Source organism: Eulemur rufifrons, chromosome 7 (genome assembly GCF_041146395.1).
Source record: "Eulemur rufifrons isolate Redbay chromosome 7, OSU_ERuf_1, whole genome shotgun sequence".
NCBI lineage: Eukaryota > Metazoa > Chordata > Mammalia > Primates > Lemuridae > Eulemur > Eulemur rufifrons.
In genome coordinates, this window is record NC_090989.1 from 164,150,219 (window position 1) to 164,166,283 (window position 16,065).

General features: G+C 52.0%; 1 protein-coding gene across 1 annotated transcript in view; it reads right to left on the reverse strand.

The window, feature by feature from the left end:
* LOC138386965 (protein FAM3D-like) overlaps positions 1–15,616 on the reverse strand; it is a 35,691-nt gene extending 20,075 nt beyond the window's left edge. Inside the window, exons 1-3 of the mRNA XM_069473757.1 lie at positions 15,592–15,616; positions 5,086–5,136; positions 3,146–3,253 (exon numbers count right to left, since the gene is read on the reverse strand). Of these exons, the coding sequence (XP_069329858.1) occupies positions 3,146–3,253; positions 5,086–5,098 (121 nt within the window). The 5' untranslated portion in view covers positions 5,099–5,136; positions 15,592–15,616. The remainder of the gene's footprint in view (positions 1–3,145; positions 3,254–5,085; positions 5,137–15,591) is intronic.
* Between the last annotated feature and the right edge of the window lie 449 nt (positions 15,617–16,065).

Here is a 16,065-nt window from a genome sequence, read left to right on the forward strand (position 1 = left end):
GGCCTCAGTCACTTCCTGACATCTCATCTCCTGCCGTGTCCTAGTTGTTTCTGCTGTTCCACGTCAGATCTCCTACCACACTAGACAGGGCCCCAGTGGCAGCAGAAATGCCAGGAGAGGGAGCTCTCCTCTTCTGGGGGACCCTCACATTTACACACCTTCCATTTGGTCCTCAGGGGGCTGCCCAATCCTGGAGCGTCCCTACCCCTGCCTCCAAGGCCCCAGGAGTTGCATGTCACCGAGGCTGGGCCAATCATAATGTTACATTCCTCTGGAGACGGAGCCCTTCCCTGGGCTGCTGTATGGCCCTGGCGGGGAGAGAGAGAAGTGCCTTTTCCAGCCAGGCTGGAGGATGAGCATCCGGACAGTAGCCATCACGCCTGTCTTGGGGAGGAAGCTGCCCATGGAAGGAGGTTCTAACCTGTTGAGGTGAAGTAGAAATGAACAAAGCCAGGGGTGTAGAGAGACAGGCTCTGGGGGGTTGGAGGGGGCCCCTAGATCCAGCCACACCTGAAGCCAGATGCCCATAGTGGACATCAAGACATCTTGTCTTGTTGAAACCGGTTTTAGCTGAAAGAACCCTGCCTAACTTGCCAGGTAAATCAGGGCTTCTTAATCTCCTGACTTCTGTGCCACGGATCCCTTTGGTGGTTTGGAAGAAGACTATGAACTCCCCTTAGAATAAATTTATTCCCACTGAGCACTTTCTATTCCAACGAATTGCAAGTTATTAAATGCATAAAATAAAATAGACTGAATTACAAAGGAAACCAATTATTAATATATATCAGCATAATAAAAAATTTTGTGCTATAGTAATACATGTAATTCTATATTAATGCATTAAGTAACACAATGGGGGCATGTGTACCCAGGTTAGGAAGCTCTAAGTAAACGAAAGTTACCCCTTTGTCAGTGCTGGCCTGTGAATGGTTTTGACGGCCATCTGTCCCACTGGTTACACTTCTCGAGACTCTGGGTCATGTCAACGCACGTTCATTTTTCTGTATTCTGTAATCAAGTCTGTTTGTCTCTCTGACTCAGACCATGAGCACAGGCCTCATGTTCCTCATTTCAAGGTCCCTGGAACTGAACGCAGAGCTCAACACCCAGCAGTCACTTGATGACTGTTGGTTGGAGGTATTGATTTGTCAAACCCCAGGCAGTTGAGTTCTGGGAGAGAAATAATTCCTGGGGTCTCCTTTCAACCAGTGCTTGTCTCCCACCCCAGGCTGGGGCTCTCTCCTCAGGACACTCCTGTGCTCCACACTTACCCTGAGCTTCCCACCCTGACCTGGGCCCCTCTTTTCTGAGGCCATCAGTGGAGCCAAGTCAATCTCTAGTCTATAAAAGCCGTGCCCTGGGGCTGGGGACATGCTGGCCACCAAGCATCTATATAAACTTATTTTATTTTATTTTTTTTTTTGAGACAGAGTCTCACTCTGTTGCCCGGGCTAGAGTGCCGTGGTGTCAGCCTAGCTCACAGCAACCTCAAACTCTTGGGATTAAGCAATCCTTCTGCCTCAGCCTTCCAAGTAGCTGGGACTGCAGGCATGCGCCACCATGCCCGGCTAATTTTTTCTGTATATTTTTAATTGTCCATATAATTTCTTTCTATTTTTAGTAGAGATGGTGTCTTGCACTTGCTCAGGCTGGTCTCGAACTCCTGAGCTCAAATGATCCACCCGCCTCAGCCTCCCAGAGTGCTAGGATTACAGGTGTGAGCCACTGCGTCCGGCCAATATAAACTTATAAATCGTGGGTCATGGATCATGCTTGATAAGCAGCAGATGAGGTGAGGGAACTCAGACACTTCACTGTGGGGTTGTGCTAAAGTTGGGGTGACTGGTTTCTTGCTGCCTTAGGAAGCTGTGAGCTGGCCTGGGTCACTACAGACCATTATGTTGACTCTGTCAGTGGAGGTGGGTCTTGGTCTTCAAGGAGGACAAATCCAGAAGTGTAAATCCCTTCCCTTCCCTCCTTCCTTGATCACAAAGGATTTGAATCTAGGAGACCTGAGTTTCTATTCTTGTCTGACATCTCAAAGGGGAGCTCGAGTGAGTTTTTTAATCTCCCTGAGCTTCTATTTTCTCAGATCACGTGTGAAACCACATCAGGGGTTGTGCTTGAGTCCACACCACAGGCACACCATGAATTACTCCATAGGGCATTTGTGCAGATTAAATGACACTATACATGTAAAGTAGATAGTATCCATCATCCACTTGGCCATCTGTCCATCCATCCATCCATCCACCCGCCCATCTACTCATCCACCCACCCATCCATCTACCCATCCATCCATCCATCCATCCACTCATCCATCCATCTACCCACCTACCCATCCACTAATTCCTCCATCCATCCACCCATCTGTCTATCTATCCATCCATCCATCCATCCATCCATTTTTTTTTTCATTCATCAAGGGTTCACTAGGCATCTGCTGTGTGCCAGGTGCTAGAGAGGTAGAAATACACAAAATAAAATCTTTGCCTTTAGAAAGCCCACATGCTAGGGGATGGAGACAGGCAATGACCAGGGAAACAAATAAATAAATAAGCAAACATAATGACAGATGATAATGGTGTTCTGAAGGAAATAGGCTGACATCAAGAGAAGCTAAACTGGGAGGGGTGTGGCTGTAGCTGGGGGGTAGGGAAGGCCTCTGAGGAGGTGACATTTGGGCAGAGAGCTGAAGGCTGACACAGAGCTGGGCAGGAGGGCAGGTCGGTTGTGGTGGGGTCTGCACAAAGAGGGTTCCAGGCGGAGGAACAGCAAGTGCTGGTGGAGCCGCTCAACATAGAGACCGTTTTCTTTCTTCTTCCTTCTCTTCCTCCCTACCTCCCTTCCTTCTCCTCTTCCTCCCTCCGTCTTTCCTTCTTTCTTTCCTTCCTTCTTGGCGTCACCTTTCCAAAGCAGCCCTTGGTGCAGGCATGTGTGTTCCCCAGCTCCTTCGAACACTCCTCTGTTCCCCGTAGGCTCCAGCCTTCCTGACAGCCTGGGGGCTTCCTCCCTCAAGCTCCCTGTCCCCTCAAATGGCTAGGGGACCCAAAGGCAGGTGCACACCTTGCCATGTCTGCCTCCTGGGTCACCTAGGGATGGAAGTCTGCACTCCCTGCCCCCGGCAGTGAGTCCCACTCACCCAGCCAGCGTGGCAGACGTATGGTTTCCATGCTGAAGTTCATATAGTTGCGAATGAAGAGCCACGTGGTGGTCAGGGCAAAGATGAAGGCCAGGAGGCGAAGCACACCTGCGGAGCAAGGAGACGCTGCCAGGAGACCACAGCGCTAGGCCATGCCGCAAGGCCATGTTACAAGACCATGCGAGTCCTTCCCAGATCCCCATAATGAGACCACATCACAAGACCCCATGTTGTAGGTTCAGACACACCCACGCCTGGACCCTACTGTGGGACCATGTGGTAAGGCCACGTGTGAATCTGTGCAATGGTAAATGGTGACATCATGCTGCCATGTCACGTGTCAGCTTTCCCCCAAGTGAGTCCCCTGGGAGACAAAGTTAAAAATGCACCTTTCTGGGCTCCACTTAGCCCTCCAACAGAAAATCTCTAGGAATATGAGGCTTGGGAATCTGCACTGTTATACACCCCCTGAGGTGAGGCCTGAGGACTGCAGCAGAAGAGCAGGAGGCCGGCTCTGGGAGGGGAGCCCTGGAACAGGAGTCAGGAAGGCTGTGGCCAGTGCTCAGGGCAGCCAGCAGTGCTGTGTGACCTCGAGCAGGAGCTCAGCCTCTCGGAGCTGGAGTCCCTCAGTCACAGAGCAGACATGGGAACGCCCTTGCCACTGAGCTCACGGCTTGTTGGGAGGGATGTTGTCCACAGTAGGCAGCCTCCAGGGGGGCTTGGAAGTGAGGTTGTCCCCCTACAGTTTCCATCAACTCTCCCTCAAGGCCACCACAAGTGGCCACACACTGGACTTGCTGTGCAGCTTCAGTCAAGCCGCAGCTCCTGGCCTCCCCTGCCTCACAGCCTGCTCACTCCTTGATCCCCCATGTCACGGGGAAACAACCCCACACACGGGGTCAGCCACCCGGAGCTCCCTGTCCCGCTCCCTTTCCTTACAAGGACCAAAAGGCAGGTCCATTTCACTTCCGTGTTGCCTTCTGTATGGGCCCACCCGTTCCTCTCTGACCCTCGAGGCTCGGGCAAGCCTGGCTCTCCTCCCCGGCCTCCCTGGCGGCACCGCCTTTGCCCCTCAGCCCTGACTTCAGCTCTGCGGCCTCGTGCTAGTCTCTGACCACTCGGGGTGAGGAAGGCGCCCCCCTGGGTCCTGTGAGGTGGGGTGCAGGTCTCCTAGGCCACAGCGTGGCCCTGGGCAGCCAGCGCTCCTCCTGGACATCAGCTCACAGTGACACAGCTCGTTTTGCGCCAGGCAACATGTGAGCAGCTTTTCAACACATGGTCTCAATTCATCCGCCCAGGAGCCCTGTGTGCCGGACACTGTTGCCTACCCCTGGTTTACAGATGAGGAAACTGAGGCTTGGGGAGGCAGTCACTTCCCCAAGGTCAGTTGGCTAGTAAGTGACAGAAGTAGGCTTAGAACCCAGAGAAGTAAGCTGACTCCAAAACCATGTGCTCCTGACTCCACACAGCTGTTTGGGAATAGAAATTAGACACGTGTACTTCCTGTTTGGTGCCTCAGTTTCCCAATCTGTACAAAGGGGGTACAGTATGAGGGTGTGGACCAGAAGGCCTTTGCCTTCCTCGTGCCTGGCCCTATAGTGTGAGGATTCTAGAATAGTCCTCTTTGAGGTAAATATTTCATCCCTCATTTCTAACCAGGGCCAGGTGTTTCCAACATGAGGCTAATTTCTGTGATCCCAGTCAGGTGGGGCCGCCCTGCCAAAGTTTCTCCTGCTCTTTGGCCTAGAGACAGGGAGTCACCTGCCCTCTCTTCCCAGCTCCCGCCGGGTTGGTTTCCTGGGAATTCTGGCCTGAGTGTGTGAGAACAGTTAAAGCCAAACCACCTCTGAGCCCAGGACGGGCGCATACTACTGACAGAAAGATGCCCCCCAAACCAACTTCAGGGCCCACCCTGGAGAATCCTCAGGATCTGGGCCTACCTGACACTCTCATCCTGTCCAGGTGAGAAGCCTCTTGAGGTCAGCGTTAACCTATGAAGAGAAGAAAATCCAGTTGGAAACTGGTGTCAGGTCTGAAATGAACAGGACTGAAGATTAGAGACGGGTACCTGGAGCTGAAGAGACCGTGATCCTGTCACTTGGGTTCTCACTACCTACCCTGGGGATCGGGGGCAATTTTCCTCCTTCCTCTCTGCCTCCACCTCTCCTTCACTCTTGCCCCTGGAATTCTATATTCAATTTACTATGTCTGTTTTAAGTGCAGAGATTAGACAGGAGAGGAAGGTGCAGCCTGGTTAGCCACTGTCTTCGGGAGGGTTTGATTTACTCACTCATTCAATCATCCATTTATTCATCTCTCTGTCCACTCATCCATCCATCCATCCATCCATCCAACCATCCCTCCATCCATCCATTTGTTCCTTCCTTCCTTCCTTCCTTCCTTCCTTCCTCTCTCCCTCCCTTCCTTCCTCCCTCCTTCTTTCCTTCCTTCTTCCTTCCTTCCTTCCTGCCTGCCTGCCAAGGGATGTTGAGCTGGCCAGCCAACATTAGTGACACCATCAGAAAGCAGAAGCTTGTGTGATTTTTGTTGATGTGCCAAAATGAAGAGTACTCAGAACTCACATATTACAGGTGAGTTTGCACCAGGTGCTGTCTACACGGTGTCTCCTTTAGCCCTCACAACCCCCATTTTAGGGACGGGCAAGCAAGACCCAGCATGGTTGAGCCCAGGGTTATTCAGCTCGCAAGGGTGGGAGCCAGAATTGGGATGCACCTCTCCAGCTGCTGAACGCTCCCTGACACTCCCCACAGGGTCCAGGACTTTCTGTCTCAGACAAGGGTCGAAACAAGGTTTCCTTCCTTCTTGAGTCCCAGGCAGGGGCAGGGCCATCCTTCTCCTCACCTTTCCCCTGTGTCACCCCCAGGTGCTGGGCAGTTACCAGTGATTCGGCAGCTTTGAAAGCCCCTAGGTGGTCTGTAGACTTAGGGGAGAGGAGGGGAGGGCAGGGTTGGTGGTCTCGGGTCTCAGAGCCACAGCCAGCCTGGGGACAGCAGGTAGCCTTCTCTGACTGCAGTGACCTTGCTCCCACCACTCTTCCTGCCCCCTCTCCACCCCAGAATCTTCTTTATGCTAAGAATCCATCTCAACAGACATCGTCTCCAGAGCCCAACTGCCGAGGGCTCAGACCTGAGGCAGGAGACCTGGGCTCACGCCTGGCCCTGCCCCGACACCCTCGTTGACCCTGGGCAAGTCTCTCCACTCCGGGCCTCCCTGTATGTACACGGGGGTGCCCGGGCTGGCTCGGTCGTTAGTATTTGAACAGCAGCAACTGCAGAACCACATGTCCTTTTATGGATTGTAACAGGCCTCCCACCTGGCCCTGCTCCTTTAGGGCCTTCCAGGTTAGAAACCTGAGCTGTCCCTGCATCTACTCACAGACATTTGGTGACACTTCAACTTCCTGAAGTTCAAATTACCCCCTTTTCCCCCCTGCCAGATACAAAAGTATATTATTATCACGACTGTGCTCAGGTTTTGACCTACAGTCCAGGAGCCTGGGCCCCTGGGTGAGACCTGAAGGACGTTCTGTGGGGTCCCCTGTGTGTGGAGGAGCCAGGACAGCTGGAGGCCGGGCAGGATGGAAGGACGGACAGACGTGGATATTCTCGGAGAGAGTGTGCACAGAGACGGAGTCCACCCAGGCTGATCAAGTCCAGCACAGGGGTTGAGGGGATGGAGAGAGGGAGATACAGAGAGAGAGGGAGGAAGAGACAGAAAGAAAGAGCAAGACAAGCAGAGAGAGAGAGACAGAGAGAGAGAGAGATAGGGACAGAGAGAGGGACTGGGGGACACAAACCTGGGGAGGGGCTGTCATTCCCATGCCAAGCAGGGCTTCTGGCTTCAGGGCATGGTGTGGGGAGGGGCAGAGCTCAGTCCTGGCTGGGCTGCGAGGGCTCTCCCCACCTGCTGTCCTTCCTGGTTGAGTCCCTGGCTGAGTCCCCGGCTACCCACCCATCACCTGCAGGGCTCCCTGGTCTCCCAAGTGTCCAACCTGCTCACCTTAGCAGCATATGGGTGCTCTGGCGCTGGACCCCAGGACTGGCTTGCTGGGGTGGGGAGGAGGAGAGACATAGGTAGGCAGGGTGGGGTAAGAATTCCCTCTGCAGCCACCCAAACCTGAAATGGTTTCCTTTCTCCTTCCTGCTGGAGATCAGTGCAACCTGTTGCTCAGGTTAGAAAGTTGCCTGGCAAAGGCACAGAGAGAAAAGTCCTTTTGCCCTGGATGCCTACTTAGCTGGCTTAGGCACAGATAAGGTGGCCCCAGGGGAGCAGGAGCTCCCAAGTGGGCAGGTGGTGGGGCGATGGCAGTGTGGCGGGGAGGGCATGAATTGCTGGGAGCTGCCCGACTCCTCCCTGACGGGAGACCCTATTATCCACCCTCACTGTCCTAGGTTCTCTTGCTCTGTGCTGCCCCTCCCCACGGCCCCCTTCTGATTTCTGGCTGCAGGTCAGCCGTGCGCAGAAGCCCCAAGCACAGCTTTCCTTTCCATGCCATGCCTTGTCTCCTGAAGTCCTAGGATGATGAGTATTGAGGAAGTGCTGGACGAATATTTGGAGACTGAATGAACTGGATTCTTGCATAGTCCTAAAAGGTTGGGATGGTGAAATCACCAGATAAAGAAGGAAGCTGAAGTCCAGAGGGAGCAAGTAACTTGTCTGAAGCCACACAGCCAATTGTGGATTTCATTCCTGAAGTGTCTCTGAGCATCCGTGGGAAGGCAGGCTGGGCCCCAGGCATGGGGGATATGGCTTCAGGCAAGACATGCTCTGGAGCATCCCCAGGCCTTTGCAATTGCTAGTCCCTCTGTCTGAACATTGTTCTCCTGCTTCTTCACCTGGAACACTTCTACTCATCCTTCAGGACTCAGTGGAGAAATCCCTTCTTCTGGGAAGCCTTCCCTGACCCTCCAAGTCAAGGTTAAACACCTACCCCGTGGTCCTGGATGGGGGCACATCCATCATGGCACCCTGTCCTGTCTCAGGGGCTGGCCAATCAGAGCTTTGTGATCTCCTTGTGATTGGTTCAGGAGTGACCACATGACCCAAATAAGGCCAACCAGAGTCTTCCCTGGGATAGATACATGGAAACTGGGGAGAAGGAAGCTATTCCCCGGAGATGCTAAGCTAGACACCTGTAAGTCTGGGGCTACTGGGGTCCCTTTCTCAGCTGCTACAATACATCACCTCCTATCGTAGACACGTTCTTCCAGGAGATGCAAACCCAGGGGCTGAGCAGCTGGGGCAGTGCATTTGGTCTTGGTCTTGAAAGAATCAAGCAATGAAAGCCTGTGATATTGGGAAAGAGGATGAATTTGGGGATGTGATAAACCAGGTTTTGCCACATACTAGTTATATGTTTTGGGGCATAGCTGTCTGGTCCTTGATTTCCTTCTTTGTAAAATGAGGGTGATGCTGTCTACCTGTCCTGCCAGGGGTGTCAGGCAGTGAGGCTGCCTGTCTGGAAGGGGTCTGCTGGCCTGCCAGCATCGGCCCATCTCTTCCCTGCTGACAGGCCCCCTGCATTCCTGCTGCTTCCTGCTGGTGCACCTCCATGGCAGGATTTCTATATTGATGTGTGTCCTTGCTGTGGAACCAAAATGCCATCACAGGATCTGCCTGCCTGCTGGTCTGTGACATTTTTTAACGTCCCTACAGGAGCTGGGACATCAGCTTCTTCCTGTGTCCTGGAGCTCTCTGTACTGTAGGTGCTTTTCATCTCAACCAAGACCTGCCCCAGGGCCAAGATGGACAAAGAAAGGAATGCTCTCTCTCCAGGCTGGGATGGTTGAGCAGAGCAACCTGGTGGAGAAATAAGCAGCTATTTTCCCTGCTTAAATCCTGGCCCTGGCCCTTCCCTGGGAATTCCAAGCATCCTTCCATGAAGGCACCTTGCCGTGCCCCATGGTCAGCCCTGATTTGGGGGCCAGCTTCTCCTTCCGGCAGCTGCCCTCAAGGGCCTTCTTTTTCAGTGGCCTGGTGCTGGCACCCAGGCACAGAGTATGTGTGCAGGAAGTGGTGTTTGAAGGAAGCAAGTAGCTTTCAGTTTGGGAAAGGACGTTGGCAGGAAAAACTCTAGGAGCTGCTCCCTCTATTTAAATGGCTTTTTCCTTTGCCCATCATGCCCAACATTGTTCTCCAAAGTGGAACTCTGCCAGAGGATGTGCTCAGGCTTTAGAATCTTCTGGAAACTCAAGCTCTGGCCATTTTCCTCAACATCCCTGGAAATTATGTAGACCAAGCATGGTCACGAAAGGCCAGGGGTTCTGTCTGTTCTTCCTCCTTTCTCTTCCACTCATCTCTGCCAGCAACCCCGTGTGAGCAGGGATTCACGGCCAGGGATGCATTCTGCATGCCGCGTGTGGGAGGTGGAAACTCCACAGAGGTGGTGACAGGGTCTGAGGGAGACAGACTCAGACAAGACTGAAATAGACAGACATAAACAGAACAAAAAAGAAATAGACACTCAGAGACTGGAAGTGACCAATATACTGACAGACACATGGGCATACACATGTACGCGTGTGCACACATGCATACAAGCATAGACGAGTCAGGGCACTGCCAAGAGTCCCCTGGAACTGGGGCATGTACATCCTGCTCCACCCACTTGCCCCTTGCCTTGAGTTTCCGATCCTCTCTAGAAGCCGTGTTGAACTCCCATGATCTGGCCCAGGCTTATGGGAAGTATTCAAAGTAACCAGAGCCCACCTTTCATTCTCTAAATGGTCTTTCTGGAAACCCCCAGTATTTAGGGGCAATTATTGATCATGTCACCAATACAGAGGGAGATAAACAGCAAATAAATCCACAAACAATAAGGCTGGTGGCTCAGACAATTTGTTCCAGTGACATTTACTTTGGAAGGAAATAAGCCCCTTATTTCCCATTATGCCCTGTTATAATTTTATTTATTGGTTTCAGTGGTTTCCTCCCGCTCTGGCCAGTAGTAGAATTATTGGGCTGGTCAGACCTGTGCAGCAGGAAATGCGAGAAGATATGAAAAAGTGCACGATTCTGAGGGTTTTCACCCCTCAGGTTCCTGGAGCACCTCCCAGAATAAGACAACAACACCACGTTCCAGACACTGCTCTGAGACTCTTCTTTTAACTAATTTAATCTCACAACAGCTCAAGGAGGAAGTAGGGGAAACCGAGGCACAGAGGGGTGAGGTGACAAGCTGGTAAGAGTCAGAGATAGAAAGGATGCCAGAAATAAACCCAGGCAATGTGTGCCAGGGGCCCACGTTCTTAACCACTTTGCCCTGCTCCTCTCGAGCACTGGTTGGCAGTTTTCTGGAAAGGACCAGATTAGTATTTTGAGCTTTGCAGGCTGTAGGTATGTTCTGTCACAACTACCCAACTCTGCCTTCGTAGTGGGAGAGCAGCCATAGACAATAGATAAATGAATGAATATGGCTGTGTTTAAATAAAACTTTATTTATAAAAACACGTGGTAGGCTGCATTTGGCCTACAGGCTGTGGTTTGCCAGCCTCTGCTCTAGGCATAGCCTCTTTCAGCTCCAGGTGGACCCAAGTCCCTGGTGCTCCCTACACTGGGCTTCAGCTGCCTGGGTTTGGCTCAGCCAAGGTGAGGCAGAAGGGGGAGGCTTCCGTGGGCCAAGAAAGTTTCTAAGATTCTGTTCCCCCTCACCAGCCAGTGGCCTCCTCCAGGGCGGATCTGTGAGCCCCCTGCTCACTCTGCAGGTGTACACTGCCTGTCTCCTGTCCTCACAAGGGTGTTAAGGGGGCTTTCCTCCCAGTTCTCCTGACTGAGATCATTCTCTGAAGGTGCCTCGCCCAGTGCCAGGCGCCCAGGAGACCCTCAGTGAACAGCAGCTCTAGTCGAAGTCACACCCTTTGACTTTGCAGAGGCCTCCTAGGGCCTGGAGTTGGGAGTCTATGTGACCTGGTGGATAAGAGTGGGGGCCTTGGTGCCCACTCTGGGTTCTGCTGTGGAATTGTGGACCCAGGCCTCTCTCAGCCTTGGTTTCCTCATACATGGCCATCACGATCTCTAATTTAGTGAAGATTAAATGCAAGAATGCACTCAAAACACAGCACCTGGGTGGAGGAAGTGTTCTGCAAGGGACAGCTGTTGTTCCTCACCCTCCGACCGTCCCAAGGAGGCAGAAATCCCTCTAGGCTGAGAGAACAGGGTGTGCCCCAAGAGGTAATAGATTCCTCCAGGTCCAGACAGAGCAGCTGGAGATGGGAGGGGCTATCTGGCCCTTTCCCTTCCCCCCAGTGTCTGGGGCGATGGAGCCATCTCAGGACACTGGACATCTTCAGGCCCATTAGCCCCAGAGGCCAGTTGTTGCCACCAGAACTTCTCTTTGCTGTGTGCAAGCTTGGCTCTGGGTCAACAGAGGACTAATTGGATCAGGGTGGGGCTGCCCAGAGCATCTGGGTTCATGCCCTGGCCAGGGCAGGCCTATTGCTGGCCTGTCTGAATCATTTCAGCAGGTCAAGCATGAAGACATTTGCCTCAGAGCCAGTGGCTAATTCCGTTCCTGCCCATCAGAGGTCTTGGCCTCTTTGATCAACCAAGATGGCAGCCGCAGCCTCTATAGTGAGGTCAGTGGAGCCTTGGGAAGATATTAGGGGATAAGTCTTACCTAGGAAGCCATGGGATCCAGAGATCTCACTGAATAAGAGATAATCTTTATGATAATCAGTAATGATTCTAGTAAGTATTATTAGTATTCTGCCAATACTGAGCCCTGTGTCTTTTCATTGAGTGTTTCCACTGAATCTTGTCTGCAGATTCTTTTTATGAACTATATCTTACCAGAGAGGAAACTGAGGTTTAGAGAAAGTAATCGACTTGCCTAGGGTCACATAGACAGAATGACTTGTGTGATATTGTTATCTGTTACTTTAGTAACTACAGTTAAATGAAGCAGGGGCGGTTGGAGTCAGGGTGTGTTGGGCCTCTTTCCCCCCTTCTTCTGGCGACCACCTTGATTTTCCTTTGGGAACCAACCCCACCGCCCCATGAGGTAAGGTCGACCTCCTCCTCTGGCTCCAGGGGTGGCCATGTGGTCCAGGTCTAGCTCATAAGTGTGCTCCATCCTTTGATCACAGAGATGGGATCAGACTTCCGATAGACTTGCCAGGAGAGAGGAGCTGCCTTCCTGCCAGGGTCACTGAGTCGAGAAGACTCAGAACTGGGGACATTGATGGGTATCTTTGCCACCATATGAGGACAGCCTGCTTGAGAACAAAGCTACATGGAGGAGAGGCTCCCTGAGACAGAGACAGAGTTCTGCGGGTGTCATTTGAGTCCCTAGATCCACCTGGCTTGAAGTCAGAATTATCTCTGGACTTTTCTGTTATGTATGCCAAGACATGTCCTGTATGTGTTGGGCTGGTTTGAGTGTGTTTCTGTCACTTGCACCTAGAAGAGTCCTACCTGATAAATGAGGATTTTTCCCATTTCAAACCACAATAACAGAAAGACTCAGATTAAATTCCCATGCTACCGTTTCCCTGCTCAGGGCTGAATACTGTAATCCTTGTGGGCCCTAAAAATTTGGCCAACTCTTGGCTTTTTCTCTGCCTTTAGCAATAGCCTCCTTCCTGATGGCTTCCCGGCCAGAAGCCACATTGCTCTTGACATTTTCACCAGAAGAATATGCCTCTAACACAGAACCCGTCATGCCTGCAGAAAGATCCAAGTCCTTGGCGTCGTGCCGGGGCTCAGCCTCTGCCTCGCCCTGCAGGTTGACTCTCAGCTGCCACATCCGTGCCTCTGCTCACGCAGTTTCCTCCACCGGGGCTGCCCTCACCTCCTCCCGCCAGGGGAACCCTGTGCTTTGCGGAATGTGGCCTCCTGTCTGGTGTCCCTGCTGCGGTCTGTACAGCCTGCATGGCTCTCTGGTCAATGCGTTTGTGTGGGGGCGTGGGCGGTGGAGTGCAGTGCTCCACAGCAGGGATCCTGGAGCCAGACTGCCTGGGCGCAAGGCTTCTCTCTACCGTCCGCAGCCTTGCCACCTTGGGGGGGTTACCTCACCTCCTTAGGCCTCAGTAGTTCATCTGTAAAATGGGAGTAATAAGACCTACCATGCAAAGCTGCTGTTATATTTAGTCAAGTGAATCCATGCACAGTGCTCCACACCATTCAAAGATACTAGACACTGTCGACCCTCCATAGGTGTCGCCTGTTATTGAGATCGCTGTTTGCAGGGACCACATGGAACTTGATCATGTCTCTCTTACAACCCACCCTGATTCCCTTTACTCTCAGTCGTCAAGGTGACTATTTTATCTGATGGACTGCAAGCTTCCTGAAATAGTGTCTCATCGTTTCTAAATGCCTAACCCTGTGCACAGTGCCCAGTGCATAGTAGGTGCTCAGCTTTGACAACAGCACCAGCCCGGATTCATGATAGGTACTTTACACACATTGTTTTTTCAAAATTCACACCAGTCAATCCCCCAAGGAATTTATTAATGCCGCCATTCTTTTGACTTCAGGGAGGGTCAGACAAGCCCACAAGAGAGGCAGCTTGCCCAGGGTAACACACCTGGAGAAAAGGCAGAGCTGGGATGCAAATCCAAAGGTAGGGGGTGCTTTCCTCACGCCTTTCACATCTTTGTCTCCCCAGGCCTTGCCCTTGGGGGAGCAAACCTAGGAGTTCCCACCCCCGCTTACCAGGGCCTCCAAAGGCATGAGATTGATACCAACCATAGGCAGTGTCTGCCCCTCTGCAAGGGGCCTGCCCTATGGGACTCCAGGTTGGGCAGGGGCTGCCAGCCCCCCATACAGGCTGTCCCCTGCCCACCTGAAGTCAGGCCAGGTCTGCCAATATTGGATGGGCTGGTCTTATCCAAGGGCAGCGGCCGCAGCTCAAGGAAATGTTGGCAAACAAGGACTTCAAGCATCCCTCACCCAGGGAAGTGCCAGTGAGGAGGTTAGGTCCCTCAGCCCTGTGGGCTCCAGAGTTCCTGTTGGAATGGAGTTGCCGGGTAAGCAACTGCGCCTGTGTGTCAGCACAGAGTTGAGCTCAGAAGAGCTGCGTAAATGACGACCATAGACAGAAACCCCAAACCTCCAGCTGCACAGGAGCAGACAGACGGACTATCTGGGGCAACTGCTGGGCAGAGCTGAGCTCCTCCCCAGGTGGCACTCAGGCCTGGGCATGACCACCTGGCTGACCCACCCGTCTCCTACTCTCCCTTCTCTGAGATTTCCACCAGCCTAACACTTCCCTCCCCAGTCCAACACTTCCCTCCCCAGTCCTTCCTTAGCAAATTTAATCTCCTTGGAGCAGCCTGTCTTGACTTCCAGGCTAGCTCCGTGACATAAATCAAAACTGTTTTGAAAAGGACTATTTAGGCAAGTTTTTTTTCTTTCTGGCTGGAACCATGTATGATAGTCACCTTGTCATGTTAATCATTGTATCTTGTTTACCTGACAAGCAGGAACCGCTCAATTAATAGTCATTGGATGAATCACCTGGAAGGACATTCCTGTACCTAGATTTCCTGCTTCTATCTGGGGACTTAGAATCAACTGCATCATTGAATCAGTGTGGCACAGTGGTCAGGCACACAAACTTTGCAGCCAGACGGCCTGGGCCTCTTATTAAATCTCAGTGCCTTGGTTCCCCATCTGCAAAGTGGGAATAATAATGGTACCTTCCTCACAGAGGTGATATGAAGAGTAAATGTTGTTATATAGAGAGCACTTGGCACACGTTAGGTGCTAATTTGTGTGTTTTAGAGATGGATATCATAGATGCATAGACAGTGAGGATGACGGATTGACAGGAGATATTCAGACTATCATTTCCATTTCACAGGTGAGAAAACTGAGTGTTATCTAGAGTAAAAGGAAGGGACTAACCTGACATTACACAGCTAGAAAAATCTCTCAAGTCTGTGTACCTTTGTCACAAATTTACAGATCATTATTTTCAGAGAAAAATGAGATTGGGAGCCAAAGAACAACATTCCTTTCTTCACTCATTCTTCAGATATTTGTGTGGCTCATAGTTGATGCTCAGAATGTGTTTTTTTGAATGAAATGAATAAATGCCAGGGAGCCCCTGTGGTTAAATGAAAAAGCCTGCAGTGTGGGTTATCACATTCCTGGCTTGAGTGCCTGACATCTCATTGTGCCCATGGCAGGCATAACTAGTCAATCATTGCATGCTTTTGCTCTGAGCCTGAACTCAGCCTCAGAATCCTTTTTATCACAGTCCACTCTCAATTGATCAGGTTTGGCCCCTCAGATGAAAGCTATGTGCCTTCCTCAGTCTGATCTCAGAAATCTCTTTGATTATGTGGTTTCCTTCTTCCTTTCCTTTCATCCTTCTCTCTCGGGCTCTTTCACTCCTTTCCCACCCTTCCCACATCCATTTCCCCTTCTCTCAATAACGTGGACCCAGAGGAATAGCCCTTTCCATTCTGGTGGAGACGTACCTGAGGGCTCAACGCTCCCGCTTCCCTGCTTCGGTGGAGAAGGTGAGATGGTCCAGCAGGTGTCGTGGGTCCCTGACCCAGCTGCTAAAAGTCCCACCTCCTGGTTCTTGGAGGGGTTGGGGCCTCCCAGGTGGCCCTGTAGATGCAGAGTATCTCGAGGGAGAGACCGGATGGCTCATGGGCCTGCGAGTGGGCTCAGCTCAGCCCAGGCTCTGCCCTCCTTCAAGGAAGTTTACCATAGACTCTCCCTGCCCTGTTAAACAATCTCTCCAGGAAGCAGGAAGTTGGTCTAAAGTCTTGCCTGGCGGAGGAGTGGCCTGGAGCCTGGCTGACACGCAGGGAGAAGGGCTGTGCCTGCTCTCTTCCCCCAGAGCTATCCTGGCCTCTGCAGCGGAGGTCTGGGCAGGGATCTAAGCAACTTAATCAGGAATGAGATACCACAATCTGCCTTAAAAATCAACCACAAAACTCCCT